This window comes from Abrus precatorius, unplaced genomic scaffold (genome assembly GCF_003935025.1).
Source record: "Abrus precatorius isolate BTA unplaced genomic scaffold, Abrus_2018 Scaffold10, whole genome shotgun sequence".
NCBI classification, from domain to species: Eukaryota; Viridiplantae; Streptophyta; class Magnoliopsida; order Fabales; family Fabaceae; genus Abrus; species Abrus precatorius.
In genome coordinates this window covers 18,448,588-18,470,808 of record NW_020874292.1, presented here as the reverse complement: position 1 = coordinate 18,470,808, position 22,221 = coordinate 18,448,588, and the positions used below count along the sequence as shown (strand labels likewise).

General features: G+C 33.2%; 1 protein-coding gene and 1 pseudogene across 1 annotated transcript; one reads left to right on the top strand and one right to left on the bottom strand.

Annotated features, from left to right (window-relative positions):
* The first annotated feature begins 556 nt into the window (after positions 1-556).
* On the top strand, positions 557-9,704 carry LOC113851985 (annotated as a pseudogene).
* Positions 9,705-18,029: 8,325 nt separating this feature from the next.
* Positions 18,030-21,153, bottom strand: LOC113852531 (cytochrome P450 704C1-like). The gene is made up of 6 exons (XM_027482834.1): positions 20,845-21,153; positions 20,107-20,322; positions 19,725-20,015; positions 19,162-19,482; positions 18,645-18,848; positions 18,030-18,376 (listed from the first exon to the last, which is right to left on the bottom strand). Exons 1-6 carry the CDS (start codon positions 21,139-21,141, stop codon positions 18,182-18,184), a joined length of 1,524 nt encoding a protein of 507 aa, XP_027338635.1. The 5' UTR covers positions 21,142-21,153; the 3' UTR covers positions 18,030-18,181.
* Positions 21,154-22,221: the final 1,068 nt, after the last annotated feature.

Below are 22,221 nucleotides of genomic sequence, written 5' to 3'. Positions count from 1 at the left end.
GACCATGCTTTTGCTAAAAGGGGCTGAGTCAACACATGTTGTATTCGTGTAGCTGTGGCTATCTAACAACTATCTATGCTAAGGAAGACCTCAAGAGATCCTAGAGGCAGTGAAAGAAAAAAATGAAAATGTTAAGTAATAATGGACCTAAGTAGAATAAGTTAGATAATTGGTGATTTCGTTATATGATGATTGTATTGTTTTCTTATCTGTATCATTGATTTATTTGTGAATGTATGCTTAGTAATAAAAATAGAAACTCATTCTTAAGTAAATATTTCAAGGAACCAGGATGATAACACCCACCGAGAGAACTAGGCTTATAGATAGTTCTGTAATTAATAGACTTAATTATGTATTTAACGAGTGTCAGAGATTATGTTACTTTAGGATTGTTGTACATGTTAATGATGTACCTAGAGATATTATTATGATAGAAATGGAATTAGCCTATAATATTCCTTTTAATTTCTTCGCAAGTAGAATACATCACACCTTCTATGTATACATATTTCTTGGCACCGTGAGAACCCCAGCAACCTTAACCTACCTATTTATGTACCATGATCACGATCATCTTGGAAGACCATCTCGACGGACATTCAAGCGGATTACTGGTACACAGGTTACTGCAGACTCTGGTAACCTATATCTCAGATCAGATGACGATCTCGACTCCGACGATATTGCAATGATATAGGGATGACACGGAAATGACTAGTGTCTCTTTGGTCCTATGATGGATAGGCTGCTTGATGAACGAATTTTTTGTTTGCAAAAAGATTTGTCGCCAATCTCATCAAAATATGCAAAATTTTTATGTAATCTAGGATGCAAGTCTAGATTGTCTCCAATGACTTATACATTGAACATGTTGTAAACATTTACTATGAAAGCAATTAAAATGAGGGTTTTGTGTGATTCCAATTTTGATGTAAAAACAAATGATGAAATTAATAAGTTCAATCAATAAAATGTGCAATCCTTAGTTCGTTCATGTAATTCTATCCCCATTCCTCTTAAGATTCAATACTTTTCCTCTTCCTCTGAATTAGGGTAACTCAACAAGAAAGAATTAACCTTAAAATCCCATACGAATTTAAGCAAATTTAATGGACTCCAACTCTTTTCCCCCAAGATTATGCAACCTTAGAAATTAACTTAGGATTAAGCAAACCAAGTTAAGAATTTCATTAAAATGAATTAGGGTTAATTAAGTAATGTCCCCCTTATTCAACCATTAATTCAATTCAAGGAGTTGAGAAATGTAAATTCATGAAGAAAAGGGAATTATATTGACATTCATACCGAGGAATTCAAGAATCTATGAACTCACTAAGGATTACAAGAAAGTTCAGCCCTTCATAAGGATGGGTCTTACAAATTCATGATGAAAACAAAGGAAATTCAATATCATCAATGCAAGAATTAAAGAAAAATAAAGAGAAATTGTAAATCAAACCCTAAGATTGGCCTTGGCTGTCACTCAAGGGTCCTAAGCTCTGCAAGTGCTCCCAAAATGGCAAAAGAATCTAAAGAATGTAAAAAGATCCGTACCCTAATTTCTCAAATTCTATTTATAGTGCAGAAATTTTCACCCATATTAACTATTATGGTTTCATAGTGATAACGCGCAGTGCTCCATAGTAGTTACTATCGCTCCATAGTAGCCACGCACAAGTCTTGTGATTTTGGCCTTCTCTAGAGTGTTCACTTTAGTATTAAAGTGATTACTTTGGTTAGCCCAGAGTGTCTACTATGGTTCCATAGTAAACACGCGCATCACTTCTTTAAACTGGGTCTCTATAGTGTCTACTATAGTTTTATAATGATCACTTTGGTCTGCCCTTCTGGATCTAGTTTGATGTAGTATTCACTATGGGATCCAAAGCGATCACTTTCATCTCAAACTTTCTCAAATGCTAAAAATTCATGGAAAAAGTCTAGAAATTCCTGCACAATTATTCAAATGATCAAAATTGCAAACTATATCTATCTAAATCAATGTAAATTAACCAAAAATTAAGAAACCTATGATATTTGACCAAAATGATGTTTTTATGTTATTTACACTTCCTAAGTTTACTTTTTCTATTAAGAAACATCAAAATGACAAGTAAAAATCCAATAAAATGTGGATTTATCACCGCTCATTAAGACTTGTTATGTTGTGTACCTTGTAAGTGTTGTAAAAGAGTCCTATTGTATTTTAATTTATATTTTTGCAAATGTCAACATTTTATACATTATGAGAACAATGTATGTTTAGGTTATCTTGATGTTTTCTCTTAAAAATCTGTTTAATTATTATGGCTTGTCATTTAAGTTTTTATAAGTTTGAGCAAAATAAACAAAATATTTTATGATTCTACTCGTTACATTTAACCAGTAAATAGAATTAACTAAATTTTTCTCTTATTTTTAAAATCATATTCTTATTGTTTTGAATAAAATAAGGATGTTATAGTGAAGATAAAAAAAGATTAGATGGGTTGATCAGAAAATTTTGGTACAAGCTTTAGCTTGTCATTCTTGATCAAGAATCAATATTTGTATAAAAGAAAAAATGAAAGAGTAATAAACTACTAAAGCTCCCAACGAGACTCTAATACCACCTTACTAAACATATTGCTTATACTAAAAAATGTCTCATATATTATTGAGTGAAAAAAAGCTTTTTGATATAATACAATTTGAGTACAGAAATAATATATATAGAAAATGAAGCAAATAAATTATTACAAGTTGAAAATTAACTAAAATATCTAATAGTTATCAACAAAAAGATAAGTAAAGTTGTTACATGCAATATTATTTATTTTGATGATTCCATCGGGCTTTATGCAGAATGATGCTTTTGAATTAATTATATACTTTCATGTTTATATATGTATTTGAAACTTGAAAGATTTGTCATGTATGTACTTAAAAATTGTCTGGGTATTAAATATAAAAATATATTAGTAATACACTCTCTAACACACACTTTATTATTAACACAAATTTATTAAAAACTAAATATATATATATATATATATATATATATATAAAATTAATTTAGAAGTGAGAAAAAATGAGATCTACATAATTTTTATAATTTTTAATAATTTTTAACTAATATTAAAAGATATATTATAAATAAAGAAGTTCTTAATGTAGCTTTTTTTGCCTCTTATTAAAAATTATTCGTAATGAGTTATCTTTGACTCTAGTACTAGATTTTTGTAAATTATTACTAAAGAAACCGGTGATAATTGGTTTCATTGGGCGATTGGATGTTTGTTTGCTACAAGAAATTAATCTTAGCCTAGCAGTTATAATCATTCAATTTTTTTAGTAAATAAAATGAGTTATAATGATCTTGTAATAGAAAGTGGCAGAGATACGGATAATTGGATGTTTTGTTTATTTTTGTTTGTTTAAGTGAATTTTGTATAAAATAAATATTGTCATTTTTTTAATTTTTACTTAAATAAAAATAAAATAAAAAATGTAGGTCTCGTCACAGGAGGAGAGGACTAGATTCCAGTAACACTCAAGCAAAATATTTATGAACTAGAACTTACTTTTTTTCACCATTTTTTTTACGGGTGCATTATCTTTTGATTTTTTTTATTTTATTTTTCTAAAATACTCCTTCTTTTTATTTAAACTAATAGAATTCTTTGACTTGGAATTCAGGGTTTTTTATTTTAAAATTACAAAAATGTGTTTTGTCTTTACAAAATTACATAAATATTAAAAAATTAAAAATTATCAATGAAGACTTTTAGCATTTTTAGACCAATTTATTATTATTTTAAAAATCATTCCTAGGTGACTTTTATTTTTTAAATCTTTTTAATATTTCTTTTTAAATCACCGTTGACAATTTTGGACATGTTATAATTTTTTCATTCTTTTTTTGAATTTTGTATCTACGCTAGAAATAGTTGGCAAATTTTAAATTTTATGCTTTTGAAATTTAAAAAAAAATACTATATTTTTGTATATAATATTTCTAAAATAATCATATATAATAACCAATGAATCGTAAAAGTTGATCATTTGCAGTTCTATTTTCTTCTTAAAAACCATATTCTTCTTAACACAAAATCACTGCTGTATACGGTCACAAGCCTAAGGAACTTGATCCCCCAAAACAAAATAGAAATTAGCATATCGGGTATAGATACGGGAAAGCCTTTATCCCTAAGCGGAATCGGTGGAATGCCCTTCAAGAAATGGTAACATCAAATGAGTAACATGATAACTTCTATATAACATCAAATGACCTTGATTGATGATTTGATATATTTGATAATTTTTTTTTTCAATTTTTGGGCAATTTTAAGAATTTTCAGAAGTTGTTGCACGTATATACGTATGTATATTTTGGTTAATTAAACATAAGAATGGATTTGATGGCCAAGTATGGAGTTTACTGTTATTTTAACAAATCTCTAAGGTATGGAATGAATTTACCCTTTCTTTTTTATCAAGGAGCAAAATATGGTAGTAATAGTAATGATGAGAAAGAAAGAATGGTCTAAAATTGTCTGTACTTTTCATGAGTTCTAATCACTATTCCATTTCTAGCAGAAGTAGTTATTTAGCTCCGAAACTATATAATTAATAGTAATTTCTCTAAACTACAGGTAACTACAAGCAATCATGTACTCTGTGCAAAAAGTTTTATTTAACAGATTTTAATAAAAACCTTATCTAAACAACTGACAGAAGTGCTTTAACATCCTCCATCCAAATGTTCCATTGGTCAAAACAAAGTCAAATACTTGAGATCAATATCTCCCAGTCTATCTTTGAAGAATGATGTGATAAAAAGAGAGGAGTAATGAACCTAGGTTAGACACAGCCAAATAATAAAGGCCCCTTTTTATCTGTTTCATTTCAATACTGTTAATATTATTGTTCATTAGTGTGTTCATTATTAGAGTTTACGTAAATACAAGAGGGAGCCTCTCTATGTTTTAAGATTTGTTAAAAAAAATTTGGTGATGAAATGTTTTTGAAATAAATCCTCTTAATGTTGTTTGACGTTTCCTCAAGTATCAATGATCAATGCATGTGATTATAATAATATCGTATATATTTCTTTGTATATCAGACAATATTCAGCAACCCAAAAGTAGTCAAACCATATGTTGATGCTCCTGCAGCTCATGATGTTGCAAAGCACCAGTGGCAACCCAATACACCTGAAGGCCAGGGCACTCCATTCCTCTTTCAGCATGGAAAGGTTACATCAGGCTCTGCTGGTGGGACACATATGCGCATGTTCCAAGGTCCTCCTGGGACTGGTGAAGAGTGGCAATATCCCCGAGCATTGGCTTTTGCTGTTTCTGGAATTAGAAGCCAAGCTATAGTTTCTATAACATGTGACAAATAAATTATTACTGGTAAATCTGGATGAGCTAGGATTGTTAAGATATGCCGCCACTAGTAGTTAGCAAAGAAATTATTACTGATAATCTTTTCTATAAGAAAAGCTAGTTAGTATAAAATAAGAACAATTAGTGTTGATTATACTCATGCCTGGCAACATAGGGAGTTATTAGTAATACCATTAATCAATTTTAACTTTTATCAAGAGGATTTACGTGTAGGATTTTCAGGATTTTACAGTACTTGCATAGCATTCGGTATTTCCTTTGTTTGTTCTAGTATTTCTTAGAAAAGACAGAAAATTGTATCTCACATTGAAGCTATGCACTAGTACTCATTTTGTTCAATAAAAGAGAAAATTTGTTAAGAAAAATATTCAGGTACAAGAATAAGGAGGGTAAAGTTATTTATATATAAAAAAACTAAATGAAAATGGTTACAACATCTTCCAGTATTTTCTGGAAAATACCCATTAAGCAACCTATTGAATTTAGCCAAATAATTTAGTAGACACTTTAATTATGCAGGCATTTTAACAAGTTTGATTGATATTTGTTATTAGAACTTGTCTTCAACAACAAAATCATAGGCATACATGGTTATAAAATTCAAAACCATTGCTAACTCTTATTATGGATGAAACCATTTACTACCTATAAAAGATGATAGTCGGGCATGAGAAATCCTTTTCCTAGGAAATATTTCTTTTTTGTATTTTGGAATATATTATCCTCTGCTCAGCTCTTACACAGCATTTAAGAAACTTGCACTATATTTGTATTAGTTGTTTTCTATATTGGCTGGGTATTTTACATCTAACTTGAAATTTTGACTTCTAATTAGGCGTGCATGCTAATAACAGTATTAGGGTAATATTCTCACATGGAGCAAAAACCTTGGAAACAACCTATGCACATTGTGCTCCTGTAACTTGCCTTAGTCTTTCACCCAATAGTAACTACCTGGTAACAAGATCCCGAGATACAACAGTATTGTCACGCTTTTAGAATACTAACTAGTAAGTGTACTAGGTAATTATAGCAAGTAATAAAATTTAAAATTCTTTAAACTTTGAGTATCTTTCTCAAGGATTGGATCTATCAATTACCACTTCACAAATTAATAACTATTTGTGCTAAACAAAATTTGAAATGTTTGATACATTTGAAGATTTAAAGCAATAAAGTGCAATAAAATGCAAAAGTTCAACAAAACAAAGTAAAGATTAGAAGAAATGAAATGAGTAATCAAACAAAGTTAAGAATGATTCCATCTCTTTATCAATTGCAAAATTAAATGAGATCTGAACTTTAAATTCCTTAACCGATTGATGATCAATTTTATTATATTAATTAAAGTTCAATTTCTTGACTCAATGATCCTAATATTCAATTAACTACCCTAATTCTTTATATGTAAATCAAACAAACATTGCATTAAACATTAGAAATTAAGAGATCACAAGATCATGAATGTTTATCCCTAAGATATCAATAACCTTTACATTTAATTCATATATGAGAAATTAACTCAACTTCTATTGATAAAAATCCTCTCGATTCAATTCAATTGAATAACTAATCCAATAATTACATTAAGGAAAGAATCAAATGTTCAATATAACCAAGATCTTAGACTCCAGATCCAAAATCAATTTACAATATCAAAATCAGATCCATCAATCCCTAACCAAAACAAATTAAAAACATGTTCCTAAATAAAAGAGAGAAAGAAAGTGTAGAAGATAAGGTAAGAAAAAACTCCATGAATCCAAGTCCTAAGCCTGATTTCTCTAAATTTTAGTCTTGAAATTTGCCTTTAATCCTCTCTCTCTCTCTAACTCTCTAAGAGTTTAGAAATGAAAAAAATGAGAAAAGATCCTAAGATCTAAGCTTTGGAGCTATTTATAATTTTTCTCGCTTTTCTAGCGTAATCACTTTTTGCCTAAAAAGTGATCACGTGCAAGGCTTTCTACACGACAAGGGTTTGGAACAATCACTCTTTGCACTTAGTGAAGCCACATGCAGCTTAGTTTCCCCACAAAACTTCCAGAATGTTCACTCTTGGCACCGAAAGTAACCACGCGCAACTTAGTCTCTACAAATAGGCTTGCGCATAATCGCTTTTGGTGGAAAGAGTGATTATGCATGTTAACATTTCTCCATAAGGCATCTGCAACATCCACTTTTAGTCCCTGAGAGTGACCACATGCATGCTTTTCTGACCAAAAGCCCTTCAAAGTGACTACTTTCAATACTAAAAGTGGTAACATGCATTGAGATTCTTCAAATAGGTTCTGTAGTTGTCACTTTTCCTCCCAAAAGTGGTAATGCATACCATGTATCTCATCAAAAAGTCTTCAAGTGGCTACTTTTGACGCTCAAAGTGGTTACGCCTAGCACATTGATGCTTAATATCTTGTGAAGTTTTCACTTTTTGTAGTTAAAGTGCCCATGCTCCACATTATTTGTCTTCCAAACCTCTGAAGTGTTCACTTTCTGAGCCCAAAGTAACAACACTCAATCCAATTGACCTCTTAATACCTATAATATGTATTTTTGCTTAGAATCTCCAACAAAACTAGTTCAACAACAAAATTATATAAGAATTATATTAAATCCAAACAATTTGAATTCCTAAAAGCAAAAATTGAATTTATTGAACAATTATATATTTTTGTGCAGTCTTCATCTTCTAAATTATTCTTTTCCAATAGAAAAATCCTAGAAAAGTTACTTAAAAATCTACTAAAATCTGGATTTATCATGTATTAATCAGGAGAATACGTAGAACAATCACGTCTCGCTCAACGGTCATATCAGAATCTTCTAACGGGACTGGCACACTGCCTTCAACCAGCAGTAGTTCTTCATCACACTTGTTGATAGAAAAGAATCAAGAACATCATATTGAGGGTCCTATACAAGTACTTCGAGGGCACCACAGTGAAATACTCAGTTGTTGTGTCAGGTCAGATCTTGGAATAGTTGTTTCATGCTCCCACTCATCAGATGTTCTCCTGCACTCTATAAGAAAAGGACATTTAATCAAAAGGTTAGATGGTGTGGTGGCCAAGACTCTCCGCCTTTCCTCAGAAGGAGTTGTCATGACTTGGGATGAATTGCAGCATATTCTCAATACCTTTACTCTTAATGGTGTTCTGATTGCTAAAACAGAATTATCTATCTCTAGCAGCATTTGTTGCATGGAAATTTCTGTCGATGGGAGGTTTGCTTTGATTGGAATAAGTTCTCGAGAGAATGAAACCTATAATAACAGTTGGAATTTTCAATTGAGTAAGTCAGGTATGATCGATTTTTATTCAGAATCACAAGAAACACAAGAAAGCAACAGAATAAATGCTGCGTCACCATCAATCTACTTCCTGGATTTGCACATTTTGGAGGTACAATATTAAGATGTTTAAGTGGAACTAACAAAAATAAAGAGAGAAACAAATCTTTTAAGGGTGTTCTGCATTCTGATTCTTTCAAACCTCAGTAGTCCTGTTGCCATCCCACTATGCATTTCTTATGGACTTTTTTCAATGCTAACAAATGTCATGTACTATCTTATGTAGGTATTTCATGTATTGCAGTTGAGAGAAGGACAGGATATCACAGCTTTTGCTCTAAATAAAGATAACACAAATCTTTTGGTTTCAACTTTGGATAAACAATTGATTATCTTCACTGATCCAACTGTAAGTTAAATCACTCTTAATAAGGATCATTGTCAAATATCAATCGTCGCTTAATAGTGAATTACTGTTTTGAAATATTCAATGAGTTGTTGGATTTTGTTTTTCGTCTGATTCTTGTAAATTGGCTAGAGGGGAAAATTTTATATTTCACTTGCCTTTCTGAAAAGACTTAGCACCGTTGCACATTATTTGTAGTCTCACAATTCACGCCTATGTATTGTGGTAGATTTTTACATTTTTATGTGCCTGTTAGACTCATTCACAAACAAATTCCACCATATTGCACTAGCAAATGTGGCAATGGTGTACAACTTCCATTCAATTTAAAATTTTGATATAAAATCATATTAGATTTTCATTCCTTAACAAAAGATCAATGCTGTGAATTTTTGCTATGCATGATCTGCATCATTCAAAATATTTTTCCTTCAATCACCATAATTATATTGAAAATTACGTCCTACAGATGTTCTGTTAAAACCTACTCTATATGTCTGGTTACTCTTGCTGCTTTTTGCTTGCAGTTGAGCTTGAAAGTAGTCGATCAAATGCTCAAGCTTGGCTGGGAAGGTGATGGACTTAGGCACCTCACAAAATGATAGTTTGTAGGGCATAGGAAAGTGGATTACAAATCTTTTTCACATAGTAACTATTAGAAAAATAGAATGGGGATTATAGCTTTCCCGTTTGTAAGCATGATGGTTTCATCTCTATGGTTTAGAGACGTCTTGTAACATATGTAATAGCTAACACTTTACCAGTCATGCTGAAGTATTAATATCCAACAAGCTTTTTACTGAGGTTTTGTTAATACAATTCTAGAAGAAGAATTACTTGAAGAACTGCAGGAAGTAGGGAATCCAACGAAATAATGGAATCCGAAAAAGATAGTATTGAATGAGAAGAATTGAGAATGTTTACAATGAATCTGAATAATCTCCCTCTGCCTTCCTCTTTTCTATTTATAACTATTCATTATTAATCAATACGACAACAAAATTAACGATAACGGGCTTAACAGAACGACAACTAAGATAACAACAACAGAATTAACAAAACGACACTATATAAATGATACTATATAAAGTCATGTATCAATCCCCCCTTCTCGACAAAATTCTTGTCCTTATGGATTAAAATGTGGGTACTTCTACTTTAGATCATAGAAGAACTCCCAAGTAGCGTCTTCGTGCAATTGATGCTTCCATTGAACTAGGACCTTGGTAACAGCTCTATTGCCTCTCTTTACTGTCATTCTATCAAGAATTGACTCTAGTTCCTTGCCGCCCATGACACTTGTATCATCCATAGGAATAGAACTTGACGTCACCGCCTTGTTAGAATTTTCTTTAACCCATTATGTAATTTTCATTATGCAATGACTATTATGAAATTACTTTTTCCCTTAAAGATCTTAAATTACGTTGCTCTCAGAACACAATATATGATTCTCATACAATTAAGGGTTTAGAGAGCACTAACCTGAATTCATTGTTCCTTGATGTTACCTCTCTCAATGACTCTATATTTTATATTTAACCACCATCACATTAAACACTTAATTAGAGTCATGCTATAAGTTACATAGACCACTATAATAAGATTATTAAAATAATCTAAACACGCCTCTCCCACATGTTTCTTCAGTTGCGAGACATGAAACACATTATGAACTGCAGAATGAGCGAGAAGCTGGAGCTTATAAGCCACTGCGCCAATTCTGTCTTCAATAAGAAATGGACCAAAATACTTTGGAGCTAACTTAGCATTTTTTCGACAAGCCATAGAAATTTGCCAATAAGGGTGTAATTTTACATACACTAGATCTCCAATCTCAAATGTTTTATCACTTCTGTGTTTATCAGCTTGCTGCTTCATCCGATCTTGTGCTCTTCGCATATGGAACTTGATCAGCTTCAAAGCTTCTTCTCTCTTCTACAAACTTCTGTCAACTAGTTCTATTCTAGATTCTCCTGGTAAGTAAGGAAGATAAGCTGGAGGGGCTTAGCCATAAACTACCTCATAAGGGCTAGTTTTTATGGTACTGTGATAAGCAGTATTATACCACCACTCAACCAAAGCTAACCATTTTGACCAATCTTGAGGAGCATCTGCACACATGCATCTCAAGAACGTTTCCAAGCACCTATTAACAATCTTAGTCTACCGATCTGTTTGAGAATGATAGCCATTTGAAAGCTGGACCTGAACACCTTGAAACGCCATCAAATCCTTCCAAAATTGACTCACAAAGACCGAATCTTTGTCACTAGTAATAGAGTCAGGAAAACCATGCAATTTAAACACATTATCAAGAAAACTTTGGGCCACTTCAGCAGCAGAATAAGGGTGACTTAAGGCCATAAAGTGAGCTGACTTGCTTAATCTATCCACCACCACATAAATGACTTGCTTACCCCAAGAAGGAGGCAAGCCTTCGATAAAATCCATTGTGATATGCTGCCAAATTTTCTCAGGAACTGGTAAAGGTTGTAGAAGCCCCAGAGAAGCAGTTGTATCATATTTGCATCGTTGATAGACTTCACACCTCATGACAAAATATTTGACATCTTTCGACATTCCTTTCAATAGACGACAAATTGCAATCTCTTCAATGTAACATCTCTCCCTGAATGGCCACCAGCAGCTGTAGAATGTAGCCAGAGAAGAATATCAGTTCGCAGATTATCTACTTTGCCAATCACTAGTCTGCCCTTTCGTCAAAGTTCATCATGCTGCCATGTAAAATGCCTATGAGAACTAGTATTGGACTGCAAATCTGTGATGATTCTTTGCAAGTGTATATCCTGCTGCCATGATAGCTTAATTCAATCCATTAATTCACTCACAAGAAGGAAGGTGATGATAGCATTGTTTTCCACCACTTCCTGCCTGGATAAGGCATTAGCTGTAACGCTCCTAGTTTTGTAATATTAATTATTATTAATTATATAAATCTAAATGTATTTTCATGTGTGTATTTTTATATATATGTTGTGAATATGTGTGTATATGTGTGTGTGGGGGGGTGTGTGTGGATGTATGATTGATTGGATTGGACTGGTTGGACTGAAAATGGGCTAAGTGCCTAAGTGCAGGGCGTATTATTGGGTTGTTCTCGCTATAGCGAGAGATGTCTCGCTGTAACGTCAGAAAGACAGTTTGGGGTGCATTTCTGGGTGCAATCTCGCTGTAGCGAGAGGGCCTCGCTGTATCAAGATTCTACAGAAATCAGAGTGCATTTTTCTCTGATTTTTTCGCTGTAGCGAGAAGGCGTGTTGCTGCAGCGAGGAGACTTCGCTGCAGCAAGAATATCTCGCTGTAGCGAGAGTGTCGCGACCAAAAAAGAATTTAAAAGGAGTTAGGGTTCGAGGAGAGTTATTTCTCCCTCTCCCTTCGATCCTCTCATTCCCCAAAGCCCTATTCCACCGATTAATTGTCTCTAAAGCCGTTCGAGAGCTTGATTGAAGGTTAAATCTGTGTGGGGAACGCTTTGAGGTGAGTTTTAATGGTTAAAGTTCTGTTTCTCATCCCCAATTCTCTGTTTCTCGGTTTCTTAGAGTTCTCATGGAGTTCTTCCATGTGTTTTAGGCCGCAATCTGTATAGGGAGCACGTCCGTGGTCGAATCCGAGTGTGGGTCTTCAATCTAAGGTAAGGGGAGAACTCTATCCTACTCTTTTGTGCATGAATTGTTGTTATTTTGCTTAATATTGTGTTGTAGCTGAGTTAGTAAGTAGGAATTTGCTGAGAAATGTAATGTGGGCCATATGTCGTGATGTGTGAACATTATGTGTGTTGACCCGAACTTGATGGATGTGGATTGTATGTAAATGTGGTGTAATATAGATAAATATTGGCTATGTATCGTGTAATGTGAAATGAATGTGGGCCTAGTGCCGTGTATTTGAATGCAATGTGGGCTGTGTGCCGTGTGTAAGCATGATTATTGCATGCGTGAATGGAATATGTGTGAATGGGCGTGTTAGTGCCGCTGTAATGTGCTGTGAATGGTTTAGCGATACACTGGGGGTGTGGGAGATGAGAACGGTAGAAATACCTTGGGGAAGAGGAAGTGGTGGTGACATCGACTGTGGAACGGGTGCACCACGGGTCACACACTCTCTTCCTGACTAGACCTCTGATCATTACCTTTGCTGAGCGACCCGTGACTGTCCACGTGGTATCCGTAAGGTGGGGATAACCGACGACCATTCATAGTGTAAATCTGTGATCACAGTGTTGCAGTGAATATGACTGGCGTGCATATGCATGAGTTTATGAATTATACTTATGGATGTGAAATGCTGCTGGTGATTGTGTTTGTTTAATGTATTGAAATGTTCTGGAGGTGAGACTCTACATCTATTGTATGTTTTTGGATAGTGTAGAGTACTCACCCTTATATTCATTTTTCAGGTAACCAAGACGATCAACACCGGACTCAGTGAAGGGACGGATGAACTGCTATAGGACTTAGAATTTATTTTGAAAACGTTGTAATTTAGTCTTGTAGCAGTTATTTGATATTAACTTATAACCCTTCACTTATTTTGAAATCTTTTATGAAAATTTGGTTATCCGATTTGTAAAATTATTATTTAATTAAAGTTAAATTTAAGGTGTTACATTAGCAGCCACATTTGTGTGACCCTATTTGAATTCAATAGAGAAGTCAAACTCTATTAACTTAACCAGCCATTTTTGTTGGAAAGATGTGGTCAGCCGCTGACGAAGGATGTATTGAAGACTTCTATGATCAGTCTTGATAACAAAGTGGGAATTAAGGAGATAATGTCTCCACTTTTGCACAGCAAATACCACTGCTAATAGCTCCTTCTCATAGGTAGATAGTGACTGCTGTTGTAAATTCAATACTCTACTAATAAAGGCAATAGGGTGGTGTTCCTGCATGAGGACACCACCAATACCTGTACCAGAAGCATCCACCTCCACTACAAACTCCTTAGAAAAATTAGGTAAAGCCAAAACCGGTGCTCTAATCAAGTGGTCTTTCAATTCTTGGAAGGCAGCTTTAGCGTCTAAGGACCAGCAGAAATTGTTTTTCTTCAGCATATTAGTTAGAGGTCTAACAATACTTCCATAACCTTTCACAAACCGTCAGTAATATCTAGCCAGCCCAAGAAAAACCCTTAATTGCCAATTTTTCATAGCCATGATTTTAGCCGGATCTGTGGCAACTCCATCTTTTGAAATAAAGTGGCCCAAGTATTCCACCTTCTCAACTTCAAAGTAACATTTAGATCTCTTAGCAAACAAACAATAAGATCGCATTGTCAACAAAACCTACTCAAGATGACTCAAATGCTCTTCCAAATTACTGCTGTAGATCAATATATCATAAAAAAAAAACTAATAAGATTTGCCTCAAAAATTCCTTAAACACATCATTTATTAGCCCTTGGAAAGAAGCCGGGGCATTAGTTAGCCCAAAGGGCATTATCAAATATTCAAAATGTCTAGCATGTGTCCTAAAGGATGTTTTGTGAACATCAGCTTCATCCATTCGAACTTGGTTGTAACCAGTCCTTAAATCAATCTTAGAGAATATACTAGACCCATGAAGCTCATCTAAGAGGTCATCCACTAGAGGTATGGGAAATCTGTCCTTCACAATTTGCTTATTGAGTTCCCGGTAATCTACACATAATCTCCAAGACCCATGACCCATCCTTCTTCCCCACCAAAATCATCGGGCTAGCATAGGAACTGCTGCTATTTTGAATTATGTCACTCTTAAATAGTCTTTAACCAGTTTATCAATGATGTCTTTCTGCTGTTTTGCATATCTATAAGGCCTTTTATTTACTAGAATAGCTCCTTGACCCAAAGGAATTTTATGGTCATGGCCTCCTCTTTTAGAGGGTAATTTAGCTGGTTCTTGAAATACATCTTCGAACTGGAACAGTAAAGCTTCAATCAAAATATTTTGCTCAATCGAAGGAGCATGAGTTGTTAAAGAATGTAATAGTGTACCCTCTTGTTGATCACATACTTGTAGCATTGATAGATGAACACCAGAAGCAATTGTTTTCCCCAGTTGTTTTCTGTTCACTGTTTTGATACCTACATTGGAAGCACCTCTCAACACAAACTTTTTTCCATGAACAAAAAATTGTATGGTTAGTTTATCAAAGTTCCAAGTAATATCACCCAAAGTGATTAACCATTCGATTCCTAACACCAAGTTACAGCATCCCAATGGAATTAACAGCATATAGGAACTAAATGTGGATCCTTAAATGGACCAAGAAAATTGTTTTACCATGGAAGTTAGATTCACCTTTGCGCCATCTGCAACTGCAACACTTAATGGGAAAATCTCGTCAATTAAACATCCCATTTTCCTAGCCAAGTGGACATCCAGGAAATTATGAGTACTACCACTGTCAATGAGGATGTGCAATGATTTTTTCTTGTAATAACTCGTGACACGCATGGTTTTAAAATTTGCTATACCAGTAAGTGCATGCACTGAAATCTGTGGGTCTATAGAATCAGTCGGGTCAGCTTCATTTTCTTGATACAATTCTTCCTCATCCAACTCAGTTATCTCTCCTTCATTTACTTCCAGGACATGAAGTTGCAGCTTTTTGTATGTTAAGGCATGGGCAGGTGTAAAGGGTTCATCACAGAAGTAACAAAGACCCTTGGATCTTCTTTCACTCATAAAAGCAGGGGTGAGGTGCCTAGAGGTTTGTGTTTGGATTTTTGCAGATGTAGGTGAGATAGCGAAGGTTCCAGAAGAAGGTTTTGAGAGAATATGCAGTGCTATTTTTAGGGAATTTCAACAAGTGTTTAGGCATAGAGGTAGTGTTTGAAGCAAATTCATATAATTTGGCCAAGTGAGAAGTCTTCATTACACTGGTTGGTTGGAACATGTGTACAACCATCTGAATATCCCATTTTAAGCCACCGAGAAAACAACTTAGCTTATATTCTTCTGACAATTCTAGTCTAGATACAATTTCATCAAAGTTCTCATGGTAATCAACAATAGAATCTTTCTGTCTAAGTTTCATCAAATCAGCCATAGGATCATCATAAACCTCTCCAAATCTTTCAATTAAAATTTTAGTGAAATCCGACCAAACCGGTAAACTATCAAGAGGAAAAGTTTTCACCATAGAAGCATGTCATTGTAATGCTTTCCCTTCAAAATGAATCACAGCTAATTTTGTTTTCACATCCTCAGGTGTCCCATCAATTGCGAAATAAGCTTCACAATGATATATCCACTGTCTCACTGCATCAACATTAAAACGGGAAAATTCAATTCGGGCTAACCGCGTGCCACAAGAATAGGACGAAGAATGTCGTGGAGTTGTTCCTTTTATATGCACCTCCGATCCTTCAATATGTTTCTTGATACATTCTTGAACCCGTTCATCAAACGAGGAGTCCATCGTGTGCTGTAGCGACGTCATAATCTCCATGAACTTTGCTTCCAATCGCGCTGTGACACGGTTCTTCAACCGCTCTTTTTGTTCGCGCAATGCTGCCTGATTTCTTGTTGCATCCGCCATAATGCCGCTAGAAGGTGCCAAGCTGATACCACTGTTAATACAATTCTAGGAGAAGAATCACTCGAAGAACTGCAGGAAGTAGGGAATCCAATAAAAGAATGGAATCCGAAAAAAATTGTATTAAATGTGCAGAAGAATTGACAATGTTTACAATAAATCTGAATAATCTCCGCCTTCCTCTTTTCTATTTATAGATATTTATTATTAATTAATACGACAACAAAATTAACGACAACAGGCTTAACAGAACAATAACTCAGATCACGACAACAGAATTAACAAAACGATACTATATAAAGTCCTGTATCAGGTTTGAATCAATACAATTTTGTCCTTTAACTTTTTTTTTACAGTGAATGAAATTATAAATAGTTGTTCTTTCTTGTAATACTTTTCGGACGTTGAGGCTCAGCAGCGTCTGCTGAGGCACCCGCCTTCAATATTTTCTTGATATTAATAAAATTATTTCAATACAACAGAATGACGATGGTAAGTACTGGATCTAATTTATTAGAGTTTATTATGATATAATATTGTGATAATTCGTGATACTGCTAACGACTAATTAATTTATTCAAATATAGCTACTTGCTGTTAGGTTTCTTACAAGTGATTCTAAAATTGAGCTGCAACAAATTTGGGTAGGAGTACAATTTTCATTTTTTCATATAGTATTTAGAAAAAAGAAAAGAAAAGAAAAAACACCTTGCCAACGAATTTGTAACTTAATAAACACTTGTCCTAGTCTCAGCCTAGTAGATTGTGAATTTACAACTATATGTTTTTTTTGCAAATATATATCCCTCTGCATGCTCAATTAGTTAATGGCAAAGACTAATTTTATACTCGTTAAATTTGTTAAGGACTAAACCTCAAAAACAAAAATTTAGGGACTAAAAGCTTGTTTAAACTTACAAATATTTACATATTTGTGATCTTCAAGGGACGCCTCAATTATTGAAAATTGGATATTTCTTTTTGAAATTCAAAATTTAAACTCTATTGAATGTGTATATGCTACTCAAATTCTATTTGTATTATAAGAACTGAGGGAAAAAGTTATCCCAAGAAGTGTTCTAGGGGACGAATCTTCGCTCAAACAATTGAAAAATAATGTAGCTTTGGCTACAAGAATTTGTTAGTGAAATTGGAACGTTAATACCGTTAGCTAATTTTTTTACACTGAGTTTAGTTTGTTGAGACGCACCTACTAATTTATTTACACTGCTAGTATAAGATTATTTCTACACTGAACAATTTAAATCTTCAAAATATCTAAAGACTGGGCATTTCTTATAAGACGATATTGGCATATATAATTCTATCCAAAATAACTATGCGTGTTATTTGAGATTCATTTTTGCAGGACACAATTATCCAATTTGCTTTTTTCCTTCTAATAATCATATTCAGTAATTAGAATAAAAAATACATTATTACCTTGGTTATGCACAATATCTGTCGACAATTCATATCATTGAATTTTGATACACTGCCCTTTTATTGAACTACTTTGAGCTTCTCTTTAGAGTTTGGATTGTCTAAAAATCATCTTCTAATCCCTTGTCTGTGGAAGGTTTTGATTTCAAGACCTCCATCAATATGAAGATTTATCATCGTCTTGTAAGTGACATTTTTCTTCTCATCATTCAATTTGAAGCGGAAACAGCCTAACAATACTGCTGAGAATATCTTCATCTGTCTATAAGCAAACTCCTTTCCTAGACAAATCCTAGGACCAGCCTGTTGATGAATGAAAATTACAGTTACATCAATGATTCCATAAAGACAACACACATATACACATATATGAGTTCACCGTGTGCCCAATTGCACTTATTACCATAAGTCTCCATCAGTCACTTAAACAAATATTAAACGCTTTTGAATTTTCATGGTGTTAAATGTGTGTATTTTGCTAATTCTTTAAAATGTGGATTGTGCTATGTTAGCAAAACCCAAATAATAAAAATAAATGCTAAATGAATGTCCTTAGCAAAGCTCTACAAACCTGAAAAGCTGTAAACTTGAAAGGGTTCTCTGACTTAAAAATGCCATTCTCATCAAGCCATCTTTCTGGTGTAAACTCTTCTGCATCATCACCCCAAATGAATTTCATCCGACCCATAGCATATGGTTGGTAACTTACCATATCTCCTTTATTTACACTATATCCATCTGGTAATGTATCATCAGAAAAACAAATCTTTGCATCCTACATGAAAGGTGTCCTAACTTAGAATCCATTTCATCATACAAGCCCTTACAACAATAATAAATCAATGTGGGAATTTAGAAACCTGATAAATTCATCAATACTCCTGAGTCCTTATCAAGTAATATAGAGGATGAGAGATGCGGGTGTAAATATGGGACATAAGTAATCAAAATTCAAACACTAAAAGTCTTGTCACCTTTAGAGATGTTTCAATTGTAACCATTTATGCAAGCACCAAGCAAGACCAATGGTAAAGATTTGTTCCTCCCACATCTAGTGATGATGAGATCAAGTTCAAAATTATCCTTACCACGGGAACTGCAGGATAAAGTCTGAGAGTTTCTGTAATTGCTGCATGGAGATAATTCATCTTTTCAAGAGCTTCGTCCGTGAGACTGGACACAAACTCAGTATAGCTACTAATTGTTTTTGTTTTAGTTGCTTCTTTCACTTCTTCTGCTGCTTTTTCTTGAACTGCAGGATACTTACATAGCATGTACAAGAACCAAGCAAGTGTGGCAGCTGTTGTGTCTTTCCCAGCAATAACAAAGTTTAGAATTATATCTCTTAAGTATATTGGATCATATTCTTTCTCTTGCAGAAACCTTGAGAGAATATCTCCTCGTTTACTCTACATATGCAAAGTGAAAAATACATTATATATTGGGAGCATACCTAGCGAAAGGTTAGAAGAGTTAATCTTAGCCATATAACCATACATAAATGATGAAGATTGTTTTACTTAAGTTTAACCTTGACCATCCATTTGATTGTATAGTCAAGATTAACCCGTCATGCTCTCACATGTAAATACAACAGTGTATTGTCAACATTATCGCCTTATATAATACAACTCATATGTAATAGACTTACAGTAGAAACATCCTCTGAAATCTTTATTTGTTGAATTCTAGTGTTGATCAGCTTAAAAACAAATTCATTTAAAATTTCAGTGTTCTTTCTTAACGTGGCCTCTGATCCAATATTCAGAAATTTCTTTATCTTCCAGAAGACATCTACATAACGATAAAGGGTTAGTGCACTTGAAGTATCAAAAGCCTCGGCAAAAATCTTCCCTTCTTGATTTGATCCACACATGCTGTCAAGTTCAGTTCCAAATGCTACTTGGAAAATTGAATCCAGAGTTGATTTCATTAAAAGGTCCTATACAAATTATTGGAGCAAGTTAACATGCTAACCCAGGAGATGAAAGAAGGCAACAAGATAGCTTCTTTCAGAACATATATTTACTGACTTGGATTTCCAATGTACTATTAGAAGTTGCAGCTTCAGACACTATGTTTGCAAGTTTTACTGCATTCTTTCTGAATATTGAAATGCTGAAGTCCCTTAACATTTTGGTGGAGAATTCATGACTCGATATCTTCCTTTGTTCACGCCATTTCTCACCATCAACAGTGAAAATACCATCACCTAGTAAATCCTTCAAATTGTTGTAGTTGTACAACCCCTGCACCAAAATTGAAGCCATTAAACCAAACTTCATCCTTTAAAGAATCAAACAGACCCCTTTATGCTGTGTTAATTAATCAGAAAACACCATCTCAAAGTGCCATCTATGTATCTAATATATTTGACATCATTAGGAGATCCTAGAATTCTCTGTTTAACCCTTTTTCATAAAAATCCTTCAAGAATTCTATTTGGGTGCTCAAATTCTTCATATCATCGAGAAAACCTACCCACAGCATAATATATTTGACATCATTAGGAAATCCTAGAAGCTCTTAAATTACTTGAATCCAATCCACTATGCAGGTAGTGGCACCTCACCCCTTCCATACAAAGTTACAACTAGTCTAATCAAACAAATAAATCAACACGAATATTAAAACAATAATAATAATTTTGTCAAAAAAAATTTCATATTGCAGAAATAACCATCTATATAATCTCATCAATTCATCCATCCCAAAAGTGAAAGTCAACATCAACAATTACCACTAAATTCATTCAATAATAAAGTATCCACCTTTCCATAATTCTCAAATCTGGTTTTGAGTATATACTCAACATTACATGGTTCTGCAGTGTAAACCTCATATCTGAAAGGACTGAGCAACCTGTATGTCTTGTATTTGCCTGCAAGTTCAGTCATATAATGGTGCAACCTATTGAAGTTCAGCATCTGATTAAATATGGTACCAGCAACAGGATGGTACTTCTTTCTTTCCCTTTTCTGCAATCTTCTCAACATAACTTTAACCATCAAAAGAGTTAAAACTGCAGAAAATGCAGCAAAGAAACATGGATTAGAAAGTAGATCCATGAATGGCACTGTGACTGTGGGTAGTTGCATTCGAATGTAAATTGGTCCTTTTATGATACTAGGATATTATTTATATAATAGATTGCTTACGTAGCTTAAATTGTCATATACGGAATCTCTCTATATATATATATATACATATATGTATTGAAAGTGTCGTGCGACGTTTTTCTAAAATTTCCATTCTTTAATTATTATTTTTTCAAAAAAAGTTATTGCTTTGTTTATGTTTTATCTATTTTAACCAAGTTTTTTTTTTCTTTTGTATTCTAATCTTTTAAAGTTGTTTTTATAGTTACTTTTAATTTAAAAAAAAAATTAAATCTCTATGTCATATTTATTTTCTTTAGGAAACACATAAAATGAGACTTCCTCCGTTCTTTTTTTTTATACGTTTTAACTAAAATTAATAAATAGTTTATTTTTTATTTTCCTCTAAATAATTGTTTGTTTCGATAAAGGATAATAAAAAAGTGAAAAATTAATATAATAGAAGAATATAATAGAAAGTTAGAAAAAATAACAACTTTTTATGAAATTTGTAATTTTAATTATTTACTAAATTTTTGTAAAAATTTTAAATGACAAAAAAAACAAAATAGTATATACTTTCAGTCTCATAATAATTGTTACTCAGTATTAATGTATAAATTTTTAAAAATATTAATTGATCAATTATTATGGTAAAAAATAAATTTCACGAAAATATCTTATTAAAAATGATAAAATTATTTTAATAATCAAGTGTTACTAATCTTAAGATTATTTTAATAAATAAGGACATTATTTAAAAAAAATTTAAATATTTTTTTAATATTTAAAAGGAATAAATAATTTGAAATAAATGAAAAATATTTAAGTGAAAATTATAATAAAATTGGCCTATTAATGAAAACTGTACCTGTAGATAACAAAATGTGACATTTTTTTCCCTTTTTGTCGAGATAACGAAACGTGTAGGTGGATCATTCGACCAGAGGTACAATTGTCAAAGTGAACAGCAAATAAAACAAAGAACAGCATGTGATCCCAATGGATGAGTCAGAAACCTTCCATGATATGATCCCTCGTAAAAAGCAA

Coding starts and splice junctions, on each gene's coding strand:
- LOC113852531 (XM_027482834.1), bottom strand. CDS start 21,141: ATGGATCTACTTTCTAATCCATGTTTCTTTGCTGCATTTTCTGCAGTT. Junction 20,323..20,844: donor GATTTGAGAATTATGGAAAG/GTGGATACTTTA, acceptor ATTTTGGTGCAG/GGGTTGTACAACTACAACAA. Junction 18,849..19,161: donor TTTATCCTGCAGTTCCCGTG/GTAAGGATAATT, acceptor CCTTTCATGTAG/GATGCAAAGATTTGTTTTTC.